The sequence below is a fragment of the Dermacentor silvarum genome, chromosome 4 (genome assembly GCF_013339745.2).
Source record: "Dermacentor silvarum isolate Dsil-2018 chromosome 4, BIME_Dsil_1.4, whole genome shotgun sequence".
NCBI classification, from domain to species: domain Eukaryota; kingdom Metazoa; phylum Arthropoda; class Arachnida; order Ixodida; family Ixodidae; genus Dermacentor; species Dermacentor silvarum.
In genome coordinates this window covers 217,192,433-217,214,097 of record NC_051157.2, presented here as the reverse complement: position 1 = coordinate 217,214,097, position 21,665 = coordinate 217,192,433, and the positions used below count along the sequence as shown (strand labels likewise).

Sequence of the window (21,665 nt, the reverse complement as noted above, 5' to 3'; positions counted from 1 at the left end):
GCCAAAAACACACTCGGATATTGGGTAGTCCAACTTGTTGTTGTTATTGTTGTTGGTGTTGTTGTTGTTGCCTCAAAACTAGCCGCATCATCTGTGGCTTTCGTTTGTCCTTTTCTTTCCTTTTTAGCTGCCTGCTTTTATTTCTTTTTTGAAACGAAGCAATACCCTCCTTTAATTTTGGGTGTAGGATAACGGATGGCACTGTGCAGGCAGTTAAATTACACATTTTCGGACTGATTTCAGCATTCTTCCTTTATTATTCTACCCATATGGCGCTGTCGCATGGCCCGAGTCCATATCACGATTTCTGCGATCATAGTTTTGTTCGTTACTGAATCATCTGTCTTTCTGTGCGCAAAGTTTACTATCTGTGACTGCGCAACATGTTTGTCTTGTCTGACGCATTATATACAGTGACGTTTGCTTAAATACGTAGATTTATTGGAGACATATAAGTATTTTTAAATATCTTGTTACGATGTTTTGAGTATACAAGCAGTGAACTTTGTTTCCAGCGACTCTTTTTTGCCCTTTAGCGAGTTGTATATTCGCATTTGTATATTCCATTCTATCTTCGCATTTCTAATGTATATTTTGCAGAACTCCTACTTTTTATTTGTACTCACTGTTGTGAGTATAATCTCGGTGTAATTACAATACACGACCGGTTACAGCTGCTCCTGCGCAATCTAATGCAACGAGGGACAGCGTCATTGAGGTTTTTTCCTGGCCGTTGCATATGTACAAAAATGTAAACAATGTTCTTGAATGGCAAAGATTCATCAAAATATTTGTCCTTAACTTATTCATTTCATGGCCTTTATGTTTTTCATATCAGCTGCACGCACTGCTTTGCTGGTTTCGAACTTGATATAGTTCTAAAGTTCGTGTGATATTTTCTTTACTTATTGAATAGACAAAAAAAAAACGCGGGAGCAGTGATATCAGTTATTTCTGCCACAATTTTTGGGGCAAACGAATATATTCTTTTATGAAAAAATACATTTTTTACTTGACAGCGCATAGCGTTCAATAATTCGTTTGCAGCATCTAATATACAATGGCATTGGCAATGCAGTTATTAAACATGCATTTGATCCGTCGACAAATTCTATAAGGAGGAGGCCGCGCTGCTACCTGAGCCCCCCCCCCCCCAACAATATTTCTGGCTACGCCACTGCTCCACATGGTAAGGAATGACTGAAAAACTGCCTTGTAAAATATCCTTAGTGGGCGTAATAAAAATAAACGTATAGCGTTTATTAAGGCCTACTACTACCTCATCGATATGACGGTTATAATTAAGGGCCGAGTCCAAAGCAACGCCAAGGTATCTGGGGTTGCTAACACCAAGCTAACGCGCATCTATTCTCAGAGTAATCTTGGTGGACTTCTTCTTGTGATGGTCCGGAATATTTACACTGTTTTATTCGAACACTAATGTCACAGCAAAAATTAGTTGGGCGTTAGCCATACTTTCCAACTCGCCAGTTCCATCAGCATACATAATTTTTTCACAGTCTTGCATTCATGTGACCTCAGTGCCTTACGACTTTGTTGCGATGCCCTGCAGAATAACTGAGAAGTGTGAGATTATTGAACGCGCCAACGACGTCGTACGCTGACCAATATTTTACTTCGCAGCCTTCCTTCCTACATTGCGCTCGACTATCACCGTCAGCAAGCTGCAGCAACTCCTACCAGTACTATGACGATCTTAAACGTAGCACAGCGCCCTCGCGCTACTAAAACACTTTTCAAGGATCGCTGTGGATTGCAGCGCAGTGAGCGCTTCTGTCGCGAGCCGGCGCTCCCGTCAACGTTCCCGAGTCGAGGTGCAGCGTTGAGTTAAGGAATGCTTCAGAATACGGGAGAATGCCTTCCCGAGCTAGTTGGGGATGAGGATATGGCGCAGTCATTGTGCACGGCACTCTATTGCGTCATACTTCGCGTGGAAAGAGCAGGAGGAGGAGGGCCGAACCACCTAAATTTGTTTACTGGCCAATCGTCGCGATCGGCCCAAATATTTAGACTACGTTGTCTCCGGTTCCGTTAAAACTTAGAACCACCTTATAGGAACAGCCTTTGTCTCATCACAACAGGTCACTTTGCCTTGTGGAATTGAAGCTATTAAAACTCTCGACCGGTTACTTACATTGAAATGTCCAGCGTCAGTCAGCCAGAAATATTAATGCCAGCGCCATTTTTGGTTGGTAGAAAGCTCCCTACATTGTGATGTCTCCGTTAGAACACCGTAGTTTCTCGGCAACGAAATCAACAAAGTTGGTACGTTCCTATACGTTCTCTACCAAATTTATTTTGAGAAATCTGGCAAAAATAATGTTTTTTCAATTAAGACTCCATCGCGAGGTATGTAGGAAGACTAGTTCATTGAGTGTTGTAGGTTTTGCCTCGGTCAAATTCAACCCGGGAGTAATTTGTCAAACAGGAGTTGTTTACAACAAGTTTACCCAGAAGTTTACAGCAAGTTTACAAGTTTACAACAACTTTACAAGAACTTTACCCACAGGTCATGAAACACGGATAGTACTAAGAAACATTCAGTACTAAAAAAAAAATCTTTCTAGTTTAGTTTTGTAGAGGACGTCCAGGCTTCCGTGTGAGTTCTCCAACAAATGTCCCAGTCGGCACGTGAGATGGACTTGCTCCAAGCGTGGCTAGGTCGGATTGTCATGGTTCATCGGGCTGTCCCCGCATGCAGCCGCAGCGGCAGCAGTCTCGCCAGTCGAGTTGCTTGATGGCAGGTCTGCACGAGCAAGCAACAATAAATTGTCATCGTCATAGCTTGAACAAGTTCACGGCAGGAGAGAGGCTTCTTCACGAGCGCTACATATGACTTTGTCAGCACCATTCACGCTCAATTAAAACAGCGAGACAGATGATTCCATAGAGCCTGTGCTTTTCTCTTCCTTTATGCAGGGCGTTTCAGCTAATTCGCGCCAAGCTTTAAAAAATGCTCTTGCGAGCTACAAGAATGCAACCAATTTAATATTGATCGCTGTCCTCTTGAGCAACTCAACGTATTCCTGACTATAAGCGTAGGTAAATAAATAAAAAAAATAATCAACAAACCTTTAAAGCATTGCTTTAAACGCAAAATGGTCAATGTAGAAGTTGTAGAGCCTATTGAGAAATATACAAGTAATTTGTGTCCACGACGATAGCTGCTGTGGTTCTAATTTTTCCAGGCTGCAAATAAAGCACGCGACATTTGAAAAAAGTACCACGTGACAACGCGCTTATTTATGCGCAGCGACATTAGTACTCCCAAACATGCTGTCAACGAAGAATTGACGTTGCATGCATGCCGGAGGCGTAAATAGGACTCAAGAAAAAAAAATAATAGGTGATGGCCAAACCCGTCATCTCCAATACATCGCCATCTACCGCCAAAACCTCCTCGCCCTTAACGAAGTTTCAAGAAATGCCGCGCGTTATTTATCGCACATCTCATCGCTTCAACCGATAACATATCCAGCAAAGCTGGAAGTAAAGGCCATTGTATTTTATCCATCTTCGTTGCTCAAGGCGTGTTCGTGTCTTCGGCCTGCGTGCCGTATCGATCTTAAATAGCATTGGTTGCATGTTTGAGGGCACTAATGTTGCTGCGCGCAAGCGCGTAACCACGTGGTACGTTTTCATAAATCGCGAGCTTTCTTTGCAACGTGGAAATATTAAAACCACAGCAGCTATAATCATCGTGGGAAGAAATTATTTGTATATTTCTCAATGTGCTCTACGACTTCGACATTGAAGATTCTGCGTTTAAATCAATGTCTTAAATGTTGGTTAATTAATTGTTAAATAATCAGTTAATATCATAGTAAAACATACTTTTAGTTGCTCAAGAGGACAGTGAACAATATTGAGTTGTTAATCATCGGACGAGTAACAATATATATTGTTACTCACCCGATGATTTTTTAAGGCTTGGCCCGAGTTAGCTGTAACACGCTGTAGTATTGTAGCTGTGTTCGAAATGAACGAAAATATGGTATTCATAGATATGTTTAGAAAAATAAAGACAGCCCGTGCCCTGTTGCGTCTGGGGTTGCTCTGTGACTCAAAACCCACACATGAGTCAAATTAAGACACCGCAAAGGAAATATTCACGAAGCCTTGGCGCGTACCGCAGAGAAGCTCTGAGGGTCGTGAAATTCTTCGATAATGTCTGGTTAACCTCCCTGTCTTTCCTTCACCTTTTTTTTCTCTTTTCTCCTCTCTCCGCCGATCGTACAATCACGAGCGAACGCAGAACGTTGGTGTCTCTGAGTTACAGAATGGATACCAAGAGAAGGGAAGTGCAGTCGAGGACGGCAGAAAAGTAGGTGGGGTGATGAAGTGAGGAAACTTGCAGGCGCAAGTTGGAATCAGCTAGCGCAAGACAGGGGTAATTGGAGATCGCACGGAGAGGCCTTCGTCCTGCAGTGGACACAAATAAAGGCTGATGATGATGAAGCTGATGATGATTCCAGAGCCGTGCATAAATGGTTTTCTGAGACAGTCATCTGACCGATTTGAAGAAAATTATATGCGCTTGGGAGAGAAAGCCAAATAATATCAACTTTATGAAGCAGAAGTTCAATTTAGGTCATTGAATTTTTGCAGATATTGACGAAAATTGGTAAGTTTCAAAAATATAAACGAACAAAGTTTATAAATTCTCAAATCTGCACCAAAAGCAGATATATCACAATTCTGAAAAACTGCATACGTTTCAGAATCTCAAGCTGGAAAATGATATACGAATTTACAGCTTGCGTGAAATCATTACATTCTCTAAGAGGGTCTAACGGAATTCCTGCCCACAAGGTATTCCTATATAGATTATTAAGCTCAATTTAGCTCATGGTGATATCGTTTTTTTATTAGAGTTATAGAGCTGTGAACTTGATACTAGACATCTTAGATCTTGCAATTTTCAAAACTTTATAATTATGTTATAAGTATTTATGACAATAATTTATGACTAAAATAATTTATGACAATCAAAAATTCACTTCTTACAGTTGCTCTACTTTACGTTTCCTTTTCGAAGAAACGAACCCAATCATAATCGGTGCCATTGTTGCACATAAAAATGATTTTCCCATTTCTGTATATTTAAAGAGGAGCTGCCGAGCTAAAGCTTCCTCTTAATCACTACTACATTATCAGCTACACCAACTCAGTCTAATCTACACTGCTGTTTTCGCGTCTCTTAATGTTCCGCCCATCCTTTTTCGTTCCATCGCTCGTCATGCCGTCTCATAGTGTTCTCTCAAGTTTATTTGTTAACCTCCAAGTTTCAGCACCGTAGATGAGCACCGATCGAATGATTTTATTGCATACATTTACTTCAGAAGCATATCCCTAAACTGCCCTTTATGGTTTGAGACGGCCGGCCACATAGCACCAACTCATTTCCTTCTCACCATCCGATTGTCTTGTAACTACTCAAATGAAACTAGTCTACTAACTCAAATGCTCGTTTGGCAGTACCAAATGGCCTCTTGCCTTCTTGTCGTAAAAAAAAAAAAATAGTAACGCGGAATTTGGTCAAATAAAAAAAAGGCACTGTTGCATGTTAGTCCAAACAGCTCAGTTGCAGAAAGTGTTCGCAGATTGGCAAGAGAAAAGAGTTCATTGTAAAAGCGGTATCTCTGCTGCCGTTTTCCACTTTTTTTTCCTGCTGTCCGCGGTTGTGCACTGTCACCTCGACAGTGGATCGATCAACATCGGCGCACTTGCGCTAGCAAGGCGCGGGTCTTGGACTCGTGTATGCTGTCGCGTGACAACTGTGGCCCGTATATAGCATGCGCTCGACGAATGGCGGAACCGAGATATAAATGCATATCTTTCCTTCCTTGTTTTCATTTTTAACGCAATCCCCGTGTCACAGAAAGTCCGGCGTCGGCGTCAGTGTCGGCGTAAGCATCGGCGTCCGTGACATCCGTGGCGGAGAAATTCATCCCGGATCACCCCGACCACACAGGCCCTCCGCGTGGCGCAAGGGGTTAATGAACGAAAATTGAATTTCTCAAAGTAAAATCCGTCAGAAAAATCTAAAGTACGGCTTAACTATACATCCTACAGACATGACAGCGTCGGACTGTAATTTGAACATACGAGAAAAAAGCCTGATAAGTAGCCAGGGATCTTTGAATGCTATCGCGTTCCACTCTTACAGGCGAAGCCTGAGCGTCCTCCAAATTTTTTTTTTCTTTTCGAGTGGTTAGCAAAAAAGGCTTCTGATAAAATGATGCGAATTGCGGCAACGAATGCGTATACTTTGTCATCGCACGTAGAATTCTTGCAAGTAGAGCATGACGGAGGTACATATGACACACAAAGAATTCACACAATTGCCTTCTCGAACCAGTGCTAACACGAACTTTAAGTCGCTATCGGGGGCAATCAAAACAGACGATTAACCCGTATCAACTCACCGGGATGTCTTGCCGTCATCGCAATGTCCTCCAGTGTGAGGTAGCTGCGGATTACCAACCAGCAATCGTGGCCGATGTCCGCGAGCTGCAGCCCGTCGTCACCGTCCTGCGGAGGGCACTCCACCCTCTGGGCCACCACTCGGGCCAGCCTCATGAACTCGTGCAGACTGAAGTTGCGCACCTGGGCCAGTGCGTGTTTGATCATCGCCTTGGCTTCGTCGCTCCTCACGGCTGCGCCCTCCCGCACCATGTCGAGGAGGCACGGATGGTCGTGGACCAGCTCGATGGCCCGAGCGCCCTCGCCGCTCCCTCGCTCGCCCATCACGAAACGAGCCGCTACCGAGATACGCCTGGCGTTTCGTCTTGTGACTCCCTGGAAGCGCAGTAAAGATTTTGCGTCATAAAAGGGCCCCGCAACGCTTTTCTTTCAAGCCAGGGTATTTGTTCAAAATATATTCCGAACATGTCGAAGAACGAAGAGCAAAATGGAATTTTGATAGTCAACGCAAACAAATTCAAGCTATTGGTCACATAAATTTCGAAGGGCAGGCAAAATGACAATCACTCTCAGCTCGAAATTTTGCAGCCCTAGGTGCCACGTTTCGCGCTACCATTAATCCATCGGGTGACGTCAACAGCGCAGCAGCGCATTAGCGGAAGTCGGCGCACCATTGTTGCCAAGTCTGCTCAGCCCGTCGATGCTGGTCTCAAGTGCGTTCTCACGGCCTCCGAAATCTGTCGGAGCACGGTCCGAATCTTGGAGATCGGGGCGTTGCTTTTACAAAGCTCGTTGAACGGAAATTAAGGAGAAAGAAATGAGCCCAGCGGCATTATTACGATAGCTTTTTTTTTTACAATATCAAGAAGTCTCTCTTACTGTGAAAAGAAGCTTTCGCAAGCTGGAAAATAATCAGGAACAAAAGATGGGTTAGGACGACGCCTTGGATTTCCTGTAACAGCTCGCTATTACAAAAGAGCGAAAGACAGAACTTAGTACGTTTTTTTATAACTTTCACTGTACCACAACGGCTCGAATACGGGAAAACAATTTGAAATCTGTGCCATCACACTGACATACCGCTGCTGGAGTTGGGAAAAAAATCAATAAATCGAACTTTGTCTGTCAGTTTATTCTCTTCTAGTAAACTACCCATTAACATAAAAATAAATAAATAGTGTTTTCAAATAATACTTCATCACCCTAACTGGTTCAGTGTTATCTTTCCGTTAAAGAACCTCAGATGGCCAGAAAGAATCAGTAGCCATCTGTACGGTAGTGCTTCGTAGCCTCCTGCGCTGCTCCGGTAGGGTGGCTAGCTCCGGGCGTTCAATCCGCCTTTTGCATTGCGCTGTGGCGCCACCTTAGCGGGCTCCGCGAGAAACAATACGTAGAGGCACGCTGCAAGAAGCAAGCTGCCATGGGTTTGTGCATTTGGCAGTCCTTGTAATTTTCGTTTTGTGTGAGTGGCCGCTTGATGGACAGGATGCCTAGGCCGGCAATGACTCTGGTGCGACTTACAACCGCAAGTCGTCGAAATACGATGACGGGATTTCGTGCAGCTACGCCGACAAAACCAGCCACCGTGCGATGTGCCTCTGAACGAATAAATTGCACCGTAACGCGATTGACACACCGCCTACGGTTGTAGTCCTGTTACTCATATTTATTCGTACCGAATATGAGTCCAAACATGCTTCGGAAGTTGAAATGCACGAACGTGAGCACTCGCCAGCCGCCCACATCAAATTTAAAGGGCAACTCCGGCGATTTTTTGACCATGTCGAGCTAATAAAATATTTAGCTTCCCGAGACCCTTCTGTGACGCACCTGATAGGAGAATTGTTCCGCAAATTCGAAAATAAATTTAAATAAGCAGAAAAGCGCACAAACGAAACCGAAACCTGAGCAAGCAGCCGAGCGAACCTCTGCGTGTGACGTCACGAATGTATCCCCGGCGGGGAAGGCGCGCAACGCATGCCGGTCTCGCCTGCGGGGCGAAGGAAACCGGCGAAGAGCAGACGCTCAGCTTATTCGTGACCGCGCCGGACTTTCGGGGACCTTCGGGTTACATTGCAAGCTGCACCACCTATTCGGATCTGTCAAACAGTGACAGTTATGATTCAGACGAATTCAGTAGCCACGAATCGCCGTCCTCCACCACTAGAGCCAGCAGCCATGCGCAACATATCGCGCTGCGACATGAAGACCAAGGGTAACCCTAACCACTGATATACGCGCTGCTTGCTATTTTAGGTGTTTTACCCCTCTCAGGGAACCGCTTCGCATGCTCACTGTAAAATGTGGAGCACGACTTTCTGCATTTGTATCCCACAAGAACGCCGCTGACAGTCCAAAGCACCGACCGGTGCATTTGTTTACATCTGCAGGTACAGCAACCACTCGTACGTCGTTCGCTTGAGATAGCCGCTCATCGGTGACATCAATTAATGTCAGAACATATCAAAACACGTAGATTTTGTGCATGTAAGCACCGTTACATCACTCTGGGTCGCGCTGATACGTGCGACCACATACCTTCGTAAACAGCGAGCGGGAGACCGTAGTAGGCAAGCGTTGTGCAGCCTGCTTATCATTCTTCGTATTCTCTTCATGCACACAATTAGTGTTCCGTAAAGTAGGCATAGATTAGGACATTGCACTTATGATCGTTCATTTAGAGAATGTATAGTTTTCTCGCAGAAACGCCGATGTCGTGAAGTATGACATCGTTGGCAGCTGAACGAGACGGTTGTTTACGCATGCTGTATCGAAGGGGCCTCCGCTTGCTGCCCATTTGGGATACGAGGCAAACAGTGCACCTCGTAAGCTAAATAATTAGTCAGCATAACAATAGGCAATAATACACCCATGGATTTGCGTAGTCACATTTCATTTAGGGAAGCGCCGGCGAGTGCATGCGACTGGCCGCATTCGAGAACGGCAACGTATACGGATGTTGATTGCGCGTCGTGTTGTCGCTTCTAGCTTTTTGTGTGTGCACTGTACGAAATGAGGAATGCTTTATTTCAAATCCGTATGGTCAAAACTATACAGAAGCAGCTTTCCTCATCCTAATAGCTTAATTAGCTTCAGTGGGTCTGGTCCGCCAGCAGCAGACGCACGAACTCGGCCACTGTGATAGGCTTAACCTCGGCTGAACGCGATCGGCATCGGCTCAAACTGTGTTTGCGGATGGCGAGGGCTGAAGTTCGTGCAGCCAACAACGCAACACCGCTTGCCACCCCGCATCACTTGCCCATCCACAGGGAATGCAACTTCTCGCGACAGCAACATCTCACGCCAAGCACTAGCTCACGATCGTCGACTCCTGCACGCTCTCGTCGCTGTCGTCTGCATGATCCCGGCATGCTCTGCGTGGACTATTCCTGACGTCATACACAATGTGGCCTATAACTGAGGAGGAGGTAAGGTAGGGTGCTCGAGGCAATAAATTAAATTCATTAGTAAAAAATCTGTGCAACTCACAAGCCTGCTTTTTTTAGGACATGGTGGAGGTATTCAGAGGAACAGACCTAGCGAATTTCATTGACATCCGTTGACATCGAAAAATCGCCGGAGTTGCCCTTTAAGCTGGGGTCGATTCCGCTCAGCGGAGGTTAGCCGTATCGTATATAGCAGCAGAGTTCATGCATTTGCCACCGTTAGACCTGCACTGAACGTACGCTAATAGGATGATAAAAACTGCTTTTATAGCTGAGTCTTGGCCACAGTGGCCATAGCTCTTTGAAGGAGCGACACTGCGCCCAGAGTATTTATGCAAAGCAAGAACGGCGCATTTCTTTACGTCGGCACGCGTACGGTGTTGTGCCATAGCACCTGCCATCATCGCCACCCGTCCCTCTGGGTCCTGCCGACTAGTCGCCAACGGGACGTGGCGACACAATGCGACGCGGGTGCCTCAGCAACCGCCCCGTCTTGATCCGGTCAACGAGTCGCCAAGGGGACGCGACGACACAATACGGCGCGGGGGGACCTCGGCAACTGCCCCGTCTGTGTCCTGCCGACGTGCAAGCAGCCCCGGCCATCATCGCCACCTCGGGGTCCTGTCGACGAGTCGCCAGGGTGACGCGACGACACAATGCGACGCGAGTGACGTCAGCAACCGTCCCCTCTTCCTCCTGTCGACGAGGAGCCGCCGCCAAGGGGATTTAAGGAGGAACTGGCCCATTGTTAAGCCAGAGAGTCGCCACCGGCCGCCCCGTCGGTCTGGTGCGCTCTTACCAGCTCTCACTGCTTTGACCAGCTATCCCCAGCTAATGGCAGATATTACCAGCTATTACCTGCTAGTCCTGCTATATCTGTACATATTTGTACATAGTGTATAAAGCTTTCGTCTCCTTTTCGCCTGCTTCAAGACTCAGTCTCTCGTCCCCGACCCCGAGTCGCAACAGTGGATGGCAGCTATGGGATTGGCGAACCAGTATCTGAACAGCGGATGGCAAGCTGCGAGATACGAGGACCGAAGACGCCTGCTACACCGTTCGATGGCAGCTACCAGATCGACCGGCGTCAACCACTTTGGCTGGGTGAGTGCCCGATGTTTGCTTTTCATGTCGCCAGACCTCTCTAGCACAGGCAGATGTTAGTAGAGTGTTTTGTTTTGGTAGACTATGATTTATTAATTTGCCTTCTTTAAATAGTGGATTTAGTTTAAAGTAGGGTAAATTTAGTGGGCAAGCAACACGAGGAACGAGATCGCGATGGAGGAATTCCAAGTTCAGGACCTCATTCAAATTTGCGAGGAGTTGGGCATTTCCGCCGGCTCCGAAAAAGCAAGGAAAGCGATTCTCGACGTGATGCGAGCGGAGGACGTGACGACCGAGGAAGCCGAAGAGGCTTGGGAGATGATTGTTGAGCGAAAGCTGGAGGCAAAGGAACGCGAGCGACGTGAGAGGCGCGAGCTTGAAGCGAAAGAGCACGTAAGTCCCGAGGAAAGGGCAAGACGAGAGAGCCGTCGACAGAATCAAACATGGATATGGCGCACAGCGCGATACCATCTTTGTAGTTTCAAGGCGGGCGATAGCATTGTTACTTTTCTTGCGGACTTTGAAAAGGTTTGCGAGAAAGAAGGTGTCAACCAGCACCTCTGGTCCGAGCGGTTGATCCTGTTGCTTCCTCGTAGACTCTCGTGTGTTCTGGAACGCCTGCTTGATGAGGAGAGGCGGGACTACGATGAGGCAAAGATGGCTCTGTTGAGGCATTTTGAAGCTATAAGTCAGGCCGACTGCGAAGGCCAAGGCGGTAGCGACAAGACCGAGCTTGTCGAAGACAGACCGCCTAGTGAAATGGTTACTAGCCCAGGAGACGATGTGGTGCCATTGGCGCACACGCTAGGTGACAGGCACGAACACGATGTTGTTTCGCCGTCTAGAGAGGCCGCTTTGGGAAAAGTGGCCGACAGTGGCTCTTTTGATTTAGAAGGCAGCGATACGCTCAGGCTAGTCAAGGAGAGACCGCAGGGCAAGCCGGCTAGCTCAGATGGCGTCGGATGCAGTTATGTTCTGTTAGAAGTGCAGACATCTAGCGACGACCACGAGGCTAGCTTGGTTTTGCCGCCCGGAGCTATGTCGTTGCGACGAGAAGGCAGGGCACCTGCGAGTACGAGTGCCGAGACCGCGAGCTTTGCGAGCCGCGCCGAGGGCAAACGACGAAGGCGCAAGCCGAGAAAGTCGGACTCGGGCGGCGATACGAGCCAGGTCAAATGCTCCAACTGCCAAGCCGTTAGGAAAAAGCGGAGCATGGTGAACCCGAAGCTTAGGCGGCTGCTGCGTTCTGTAATAGGCGTGACACGCGTCGGTAAAGGCAGGATTTCGCAGAAATTCAGACGCCGCAAATTCCGTCGGTTCTCAGCGATATCAATGAATTGTAAGCAGAACAACGTAGCGAAGCGTCGGGTATGCTCGAAAGTCTGCTTCAATGGCCGCTCCCTTCCTGGGGGAAGGAAAGGCGACGCCCTAGCGGACAAAGGGACCGCGCGCTCGCGGGTCCGTGGATGCGCCCCTCCCCGAGTGTTTAGAGGCAGCAGTTTGAAAGTCACGGCTACCGGCAAATCAGCCTTGTTCTGGTGTCGCGAGTGGACAACGCGTACGCTCAAGAATGGGCGACCCGCTCGAGCGCGTCTGAAAGGGTGTGCTTGCGAGCACCAAGTGATTGTGAACATGGTACTTTGAAAGCCGATTTTATTATTTGTCCTTTTAGTAATCATTTTGTTTGGTGTGTTTCTTTGCGTTAAAGTTGAGTCGCGTGTTGAGCGTAGGAAAGGGTGGATATGCCAAGAGCGCATTTTTTATTGCTTTGGTCCTTTCTTTTCGCGAGACACCGACATGTTTTAGTTTGTTGATCATTAATTTACTGAGGCCTGATTCCTGAACTCTCAGGTAGAGAAAACGTCAGTGTTTTCATTTGTTTGTTATTGTTCGTATATCTAGGTTAGGAAAAGCCTAAATTCTTAATTTCGATTATGACTTGGTTTTTGTATTGTACGCGTTAGTTGTAAGTGCCAGTATATAATTTTGATTCACCTTTGTTTTTATGTCGTTCGCGTGAGTTTCTTATTTTTTGTTAGAACCGCTTCTGTGCTTTAAAAATGTGGTACTCGTTTCGCCGAGTGCATTTAGACAACACTAAGCGGCGGGCTCTTTCGGTTGGCATTTACAGTCAGATGTCATTCCGCGCTTTTGTGAAGTGGCGCCCAAGCGCAAACATTAGCGGCGTTCAGCCTTTGCGTCACGGCCTTCGGGGGCAAAATTAAGTCATCTTCGGCAACCTTGATCTTTGCCAACCCGCCCGCATTACAGTTGAGAATCGCTTGCGACGCAATTCTGATTTGATTAAGACTCGCGCATTGACAATTAAAAAAAAAAGGAGGTCCGTATCTCGAATTTCTCTCTCAGATACGTGTCTCGTGTTGTTCGGGATTTTTTGTTGTTGTTGTTTTATTTTGTTTTGTTTTGTTTAGCGTAGCCAGATCTCGGAAAATGCTTTGTTCGATGATTTTGGTCTGGCGGTTTGGAGAGCATTCGGAGGGTGCTTGCTTTGGCCGGAGTGGTTTGGCGTTGTTGATTCTTGGTCGTTCCAGTGGACATTATCAGGACCGAGCAGCAGAAAAGACCACCGGCGGGAAAAGCGGCAGAGCCGATACCTCCAGACCATCCTAGACGTCGCCCAACCGGCGCATCCAATCTTCCGAGCTGCGTCGGACAGCTCGACCTCTGGATGCATTGTCTGGCGGCGGGGGTGCTGTTGTGCCATAGCACCTGCCATCATCGCCACCCGTCCCTCTGGGTCCTGCCGACTAGTCGCCAACGGGACGTGGCGACACAATGCGACGCGGGTGCCTCAGCAACCGCCCCGTCTTGATCCGGTCAACGAGTCGCCAAGGGGACGCGACGACACAATACGGCGCGGGGGGACCTCGGCAACTGCCCCGTCTGTGTCCTGCCGACGTGCAAGCAGCCCCGGCCATCATCGCCACCTCGGGGTCCTGTCGACGAGTCGCCAGGGGGACGCGACGACACAATGCGACGCGAGTGACGTCAGCAACCGTCCCCTCTTCCTCCTGTCGACGAGGAGCCGCCGCCAAGGGGATTTAAGGAGGAACTGGCCCATTGTTAAGCCAGAGAGTCGCCACCGGCCGCCCCGTCGGTCTGGTGCGCTCTTACCAGCTCTCACTGCTTTGACCAGCTATCCCCAGCTAATGGCAGATATTACCAGCTATTACCTGCTAGTCCTGCTATATCTGTACATATTTGTACATAGTGTATAAAGCTTTCGTCTCCTTTTCGCCTGCTTCAAGACTCAGTCTCTCGTCCCCGACCCCGAGTCGCAACAACGGCCACCGCTCGCTGTTCGCTTCAAGTGCACCGCTCACAGGAAATAATGAGAAAATGTTCAAAGCATATATGAACACTTCTCACGCACATATCCGAAGCGATAACACTGAGACGAGAAGGCTTGAACGTCCCGGGCACATCGAAAACGGCGACAACGACCACCTAGCCACACTGGCACGCGTAAATGCCGATGCCCGCCGTACTCGCGTGGCAACGAGCGGTGTTGTTGCTTACGATGCAGGAAAGGGCCATCACTTGTTGCCTGTTTAGCGTAAGAAGCAAACTGTGTTTTCGGTAACTACTAAATCTGTCAGCATAAAAATACACTCTCCGTAGTTGCACTTCGTTCATGGAAGCGCCGGCGACTGCGACCGACAGCCTTCGTTCAAGAATGGTGCCTGTACCGCGGTATTAGCACTGCGCCGTGTCACCGCTTCCCACTCTGTGTGTGCATCGTACTATGCTAAGAGTGGTTCACTTCAAGTGGGTAAGGTCAGTACCGAACTATACAAGCAGTGTCCTTCGTCGTACTTGCTTATCCGATATTTCAGGTCCGCCGGTAGCGGACGAACTCGTAGGCTGTGTTAGGCCTAAGGAAGCTGCCTGAACGAGATCGGCACCGCCTCAAACTTGATGTGGAGGGCTGTAAAGGGCTGGAAATCGTGCATATCAGCGTCGGAAGCACGTTTCGACTCAAGTCGAGCGTCAATAAGTAGATACACGAGCGCATTTGTGGCGATATTCACGTTGTCTGTGCGATGTACTCACTCGGCGGTCGCTCACACGGCGATCAGCACACTGGTTTTGTCGGCGTCTTCGGCACGAAAGCTTATCCCACTACGATCACTCGCTGTCATCGGTCGCTTCCTCGTCATATACTGGTATGACAATATAGGTCTCCCACAGGCACCGTATCACAACTACAGCCGGCCGAGCGTTGGCGCTGGCGTGAGGTCGACTTCTGACCGACATCGGTGTCGTGTCGGCATATATTGTGATGTGCCGGACGTTAACCGAATATCGCTGCGAACAGCTGAAGTTTCTACCGAAACACAGCACAAATACCACGTCGTCGACCGGCACAGCGCCGACAATAAAGAGTTCTCGTGCTCGACGGCTATGCTGCATACGCGTGCGTCGTCAGCTGCACGAACCACCGACGCCATACAAAACGTTTTCGGCGCTCGCCGCTAGGGTACAGCGCATGCGCACTCGGGACATGCAAACTGCCGATTGTATAATTTACTCTAGAAAAAGAAGCAGTAGTAAAAAAAAAAGCATAGCTGCAAGACCACAGCCGGACAGAACGGCTGGTATGTGGTCCTGCCGCCAGAAAGACGGTGCTCGACCACCTCGCCTAACTTGACACTCTTGCATGGCCCATAACTTATTCTGTTTTAGTTTTGATTCGACGCATCACCTATTTTACACAAATTGCCAAAAGTCACTAACGTAGAAAAACAAGGAAGCACCAAATTTACATTGCAGCTCAAATTTTTCTCTGGAAACACATTAAATTCTTTGAAATTAACTTAACATTTTGGAGTTTTTCGGGTGGGGCTACTAGGATTTAGGCATGGCAACTATGATGAACAATGCAAGCAGCGGTTCTAGATCGAGTTGCACCGTCCTCGACCAGCTATGTATACAGTACCAGAGTGGAAGGGCGACCAGTTCATCCAATGACTGAAGAAGTCAATTCTTTTTCTTTTTTTTTTTTTTTGCATGCTGCCTGCACAAACCCTACGTTTATAAGGTATGCTTTAAAAAAAAAGTAATATATGGGAGCATATAGGCCTGATTCGCTATAGAGTTTTGAACACACAATGCTTAGACCTGGTTACGAGTGGTGAAATTGGCTCGGCACTACGTTTGCAGCTTTCACTATTGAATTACGCTGTCACCGGGCTGTACACGGGGCTCGGTTGCTTTATTTACGTATTCAAGTTTTATTTCTTAGGTAGTTTATGGTAGCGAAGCGGCGTAGATAATAAAGTGAATGCTCATATAGAGCAGTAGAAGCTGGCGCAGAACACGTCGCTGAGGGAACGAGCGAGAAAAAAAAATCTACTGGAAGTTGTACAGTCAGTGAATTACAGCATGAAGATAGGAAAATGTAAAAAGTGGTGTTTTAACATCCATTGCCACATTATACGTTGCTGTAAATAAATGGCAAACAAACGAAACAATCGACGATGTGCAAAAGTCTTTAAACAAGCTTTATCACACAGCTGACTTCAAACCAATATGGCCGCATTCCCGCTAGCACAGCTGATAAAGTTGAAACACTTGTTTTGCAAGCTTGGACGGTGTGTGGGATTGGATGGCGGCAGGAATGATATCACCATCCCGCATGCCGAGACTTTCGTGACACATCTAGACCGAGGTCCACCATCTCGGTTACGTCAAAGGAGGTGTGTGGTGAAGCGCCCTTGAAGCTTTTGCATATCGTCTATTGGGGTCGTGTAATCAATATTCTTGTCTGTGGACGCAAAGGCTACAGGCACTCAATTTACTGATGGTGACTGTCGGGAACTGTGCATTTGCCGCATTTAATTATTATTTATTATTATTATTAAATTATGGGGTTTTACGTGCCAAAACCAGTTCTGATTATGAGGCACGCCGTAGTGGGGGACTCCGGAAATTTGGACCACCTGGGGTTCTTTAACGTGCACCTAAATCTAAGTACACGGGTGTTTTCGCATTTCGCCCCCATCGAAATGCGGCCGCCGTGGCCGGGATTCGATCCCGCGACCTCGTGCTCAGCAGCCCAACACCATAGCCACTGAGCAACCACGGCGGGTTGCATTTGCCGCATAAGCACGCCAGTGGCCGGAATAGAAAAGTTTGGAATAGCTTTACGTTATAGCGCCCCACTTTTCGTACGTGCTGACGCTGGCTGCCGTTAGACGTCCGGCCACTGCATTTGCCGCATAAGCACGCCAGTGGCCGGACGTCTAACGGCAGCCAGCGTCAGCACGTACGAAAAGTGGGGCGCTATAACGTAAAGCTATTCCAAACTTTTCTATTCCAATTCTGCAATCAGCCCACCACGATTGGTCAAAAAATTTTCGGGCCACTCCCAACTTCTCCTGTCTGTCACGAGACGTCACGAAAACCGCGATAGCTCCCCCTCTATAACGTGTACACACTGATTATGCATAATTAAACTGCATAAAAGAAAATAATTCTTCCCGATTCGGTGCCTTTTCACCATTAGCCCTCTGCTATTGGTCCAATGTTCTTGGGCTGCGCCCACTTCGCCTGTCTGCCACGCGACCTCACAAAACCGCGAAAACTCACTGTGTCAAAGTGACGTGTACGCGAAAAAAATGCATTAATATGCCGAACAAAACTGATTTTTTTTTTTTCTGAATAACCAGAGACTGCCCCGTCCCGAAAGGAATAGAAGATGCATTGCCTGCCCGCCGATCGCTCAGGCCCTCGCTGCTCGCACCTGCCGGTGAATGCATGTATTTATCTGCGCATGATAAACCTTTTTGCGTGACAGTAAAACGTTATCGAGCCCTTTCGGCACGGATACGACATTGCTCTGCCAACTCTTCCTTGCTCAGGATCCGTTTTAGCGGCATTCTTATCCTTCCCTTGCACGCCGCCGCGATTTTAGACCAGCCACCGCAAGCTAAGTAAGGCGAAGCGGACCAATCGGAGAAGCCGGCACCACCCTCTTCATGCGGTTATCTATTTTCACTGTGCTGGCTCGGCCCCATCGAAACCCTCTCCACTAGAGCGTGTTCCTCGCCTCTTGTCAGCCAATTAGATAGCAGACACCTCTCAGTGCAGGCAATGTTATTCGTTTTGAAAGCGAACAAAGGTGACCTCCTAAACGAGGAGAGTGTTTGATTGGGTTGTTCAGACAACGCTGCGGGTCACCGCCCCATGCTTGCGCGGGTAGTTACGTAAAATTTACGTCAGGAGATTGGAAATAAAAAAAAAACAGTTTGGAATATTTACGTTATAGCGCCCCTGGTGAGACACAGTCACGGTGCTATAGCGCTAGCAGATTATATATTAGGTATTTTGTTTTGATTAGTTGATTAAACCTCTTTTCAGGGGCCACGGCTCTGATTTTATGCGCGTTAAGCGAACATACACACATTGCAACAGCCTGCTGTTGCAGGTTGACATCGTGTGACTTGAGCGCTACATAGCCGAAAGTGGCAGTGTGGGCGAAACTGCGTCTTCGACCTCTTGTGCGCAGAGGATACGCGTTCGGCACGGGACTTTGCTTCCTTTGCGATGGAAGCCGTGCTACAAAGCCTTGTACGAAGTTCTCCGAAAACCCCACTGCAGCACAACTCATACGAGCAGGTATATAACGCAACTCTTTGCATTCCCCAGCAGAGCTTCGCATTTTGCACTATACTCGAAACCGAAAAATAGCGGCACGGAGGGCGCTGTTAACCGGCGCTTCCTAAGCGTTTCCTAGCGTTTCCGCAGTACATGTCGCCTGAGAAGCGTATTATACCAATACCTGCTACCTTAAACGGTCATCCTGTAATAAGTTTTCTAGGAAAGGCACAGTGAATTCCGAAACCCTGGCTAAAGTTTTGTACAATGTACAGTTTTGTCAAAAGCACTGCGGCCGAAACAGAAAAAAAAAATAACTGCTGAAAATTATAACGAAAGGGCATCCTCAGTTATCGCTTTAAAATTTCGCATCAATATATGCATAGATTGCAAGGTATAGAACGCTGAAACCGAGGTTACCATTTGCCTCGCCATCCTCTTTTTTTAGCGTTCACACGGGTCCCGCCCAAGCTCTGCCACGAAATATATGGGGAAGAATAGAAAATATATAGGCTATGCAGTACCTTTATATCGGCCAGCACGTTGCAAGCGTAGGCGTTCGGCGAATACAACTTGCCCCTAATGGCGCTGCGTTCACCGAGGAGTCGGTCGAAGAGACAGCAAGAAACGCACCGCCACTTTGTGCGGAACTCGACGAGTCGTCGACTCTTGCGAGCCGCATCCGCCAGCAGGTCCAAGTCGTCCTTGCACAGCTGCAGTCCTCTGACAATCACTCTGCAGAGCTTGGTGTTGGATGCTAACGCCGACGCTAGCCTCCTCGGCATGCTGCGGACCTGCTCCGGCGTCATAAGCAGCGTCTGCCTGATCAGCGTGATCTCAACGTCCTCGAGTTCTGACGGTGCCGAGACGTACGCGCACAAAGCAGCGAATGCCGTTTCGCTGAAGAAGTCGCAGCGAATTCGGAGTGTCCTCACGTGTCCGAGGAGACTGAAAACTTCGCTGAGCGCCCGGCCGTGCAGTGTGCGCGGACTCTCGGGGAGCGTGAAGTGGACAATGTCGACGGTTACGCCGGTGATCTCGTTGCACCGCCTGAAAGCGTCCCCGTCCGTCAGTGTCACGTGGTAGTCCGCGACGCAGACACGATCCTGCAGGCCGCGTTCTCGGATCATTCGGCAGAAGTCCTCGGGGTTGGTTCTTGTGGGCAGGTGAATGACCACCACCGACCGCAGGGTGTCGCTGTTGGCGACCGCTCCGAAAAAAGCGCCGCACTCCACTTCGTCGAAGCTTGCACAGTCGATGCGGAGCTGGCGAAGTGAGGTGTTCTGTCGCAAAGCTGCGTGCCACGATTCGACATTTTGCGCCGCATGCTGGTCGGCGATACCGGCGGGGTTGCGGACTCGCGACAACATCGTAGAGCAGCGGTCGCATATTGTTGAAGGCAGCCTGAGGCAGCGTAGGGTGACGTTCCGAGTCAACACTTTCATGAATGGTGCGATCCTCCCTGCGCTGAAGAACAGATGCACGTGTTGCCCCGTACGAGTTTACAACATAACGCATCTATGTAGCATACAGAAAAAAAAAAAAAAAAAAACTCGCATCGTACTACGCGTACGCTTGACAGGCTGAAGTTGATAGGTTTAACGCTGTGAAAGTTGAGGGGGTAGCATGTGAGCGAAACCAAAAGAACGAATATATGCTATCGAGAACGAAATGTGCTGGCTGGTGCATCTTGTAGATACAGTGCGCAAAGAGACACAAGCGTACATAAAGCGCTCACATGCAATTAAATGCTTTATTCGACGATTGGTTTTTATGTACAATAAATCCGCACGGATTTTGTATCACCTTACAATGCTGCGTGAGGTATTATCTTTCCTGTTTTTTGCTATTTCCATTAAAAAAAGCATGGGCAGGGACACGAGCAATGCACATCACAGTGCTAATAAACTGCGTGTGTTACAACCTTTACAAATTCCATTTTCTTGAGACAACGGAATGTGCCGTTGGGCGCAGCCCACCTCGAAATCTAGAAGTGGGAAAACCAGTAACAAATTTAAACATCACTATTAATTCATTCAGTACCCAGTTACGTACCGAATCACGTGTATGTGCCCAGTTATGTACATGTACTCACTTTCTTATTTGCACAAAAATTGAATAAATACTCAACTTCAACTTCCGTACCGAGCGATAATTCTACGCTCGAGAATAAAATAACGTACGTTATGTTCTGATGGTAAAGCAACAGTGAGGAACCAGAGTCCCAGAACTGTGAGTCACGAACCTAACTCTCCACTGGCCGAACAGCTGTGCTCAGAAAAAAAATGTCGCAGTTTCACCTGAAAGGCGAAGCATCAATTGCGATAGCAAACTTGTAGAGAGCTTTACGGAGTAATGATATTAGCTTTATCAGCTGTATAAACTTGGACATGCAGCAGCATCGGCAACACGCAGAACTGTTGTCGATGCCATCGGCGTTTTGCCCGCGTTAGCTCAAAATGCGTGCGGCGTTGGTGACTGTTGCCGGAGCCTCTGATATAAATAGGCACTTGGTGCCGCAGCTAAACGTCGCCTCCCTTCCCTCCCCCACGGCCTCTCGCGCGTATGAAGAAGGCGCGTTTGCTCTACATACATGGTGATTGTAAAGGAGAAAAGAGACGCCTACTTCTGCAGCCCTTAAGCGAGCACGGCGCAGAACGCGCGTTTGTTCTCCGCCGTGCGTTCACTCCCCGTGAAAGACGCGCCCCTCGCGCCCTTTCACTCGCACATACAGCGTTCGGCGCGCGGCGACGATTTCATCTCCAAATGACGTCATACGGAACCTCACGGCGACGGCGACGGCAGAAATCTGCTTTTGAGTGTCCATATAATTGCTATCGCAATAAAACAAGCACCGCTGAAAGCACAACGATATATCGCCAAGCACAGCCGTCATGCGTCAGAAACAAAAGTCGCAGTTTCGCCCGAAAGGCGAAGCATCAATTGCGATAGCAAATTAGTAGAGATCTATACGTAGTAAGGATAGTAGTTTTATCGACTGTATGAACTTGGACACATTCGCTTATAACTGAATTATCAAGCATGGTG

General features: G+C 48.0%; 1 protein-coding gene across 1 annotated transcript in view; it reads right to left on the bottom strand.

Annotated features, from left to right (window-relative positions):
• Positions 1-2,537: 2,537 nt before the first annotated feature.
• LOC119449240 (uncharacterized) overlaps positions 2,538-21,665 on the bottom strand; it is a 29,716-nt gene continuing 10,588 nt past the window's right edge. The window contains exons 3-5 of the mRNA XM_049666363.1: positions 19,142-20,084; positions 6,450-6,822; positions 2,538-2,767 (exon numbers count right to left, since the gene is read on the bottom strand). Of these exons, the coding sequence (XP_049522320.1) occupies positions 2,679-2,767; positions 6,450-6,822; positions 19,142-20,084 (1,405 nt within the window). The 3' untranslated portion in view covers positions 2,538-2,678. The remainder of the gene's footprint in view (positions 2,768-6,449; positions 6,823-19,141; positions 20,085-21,665) is intronic.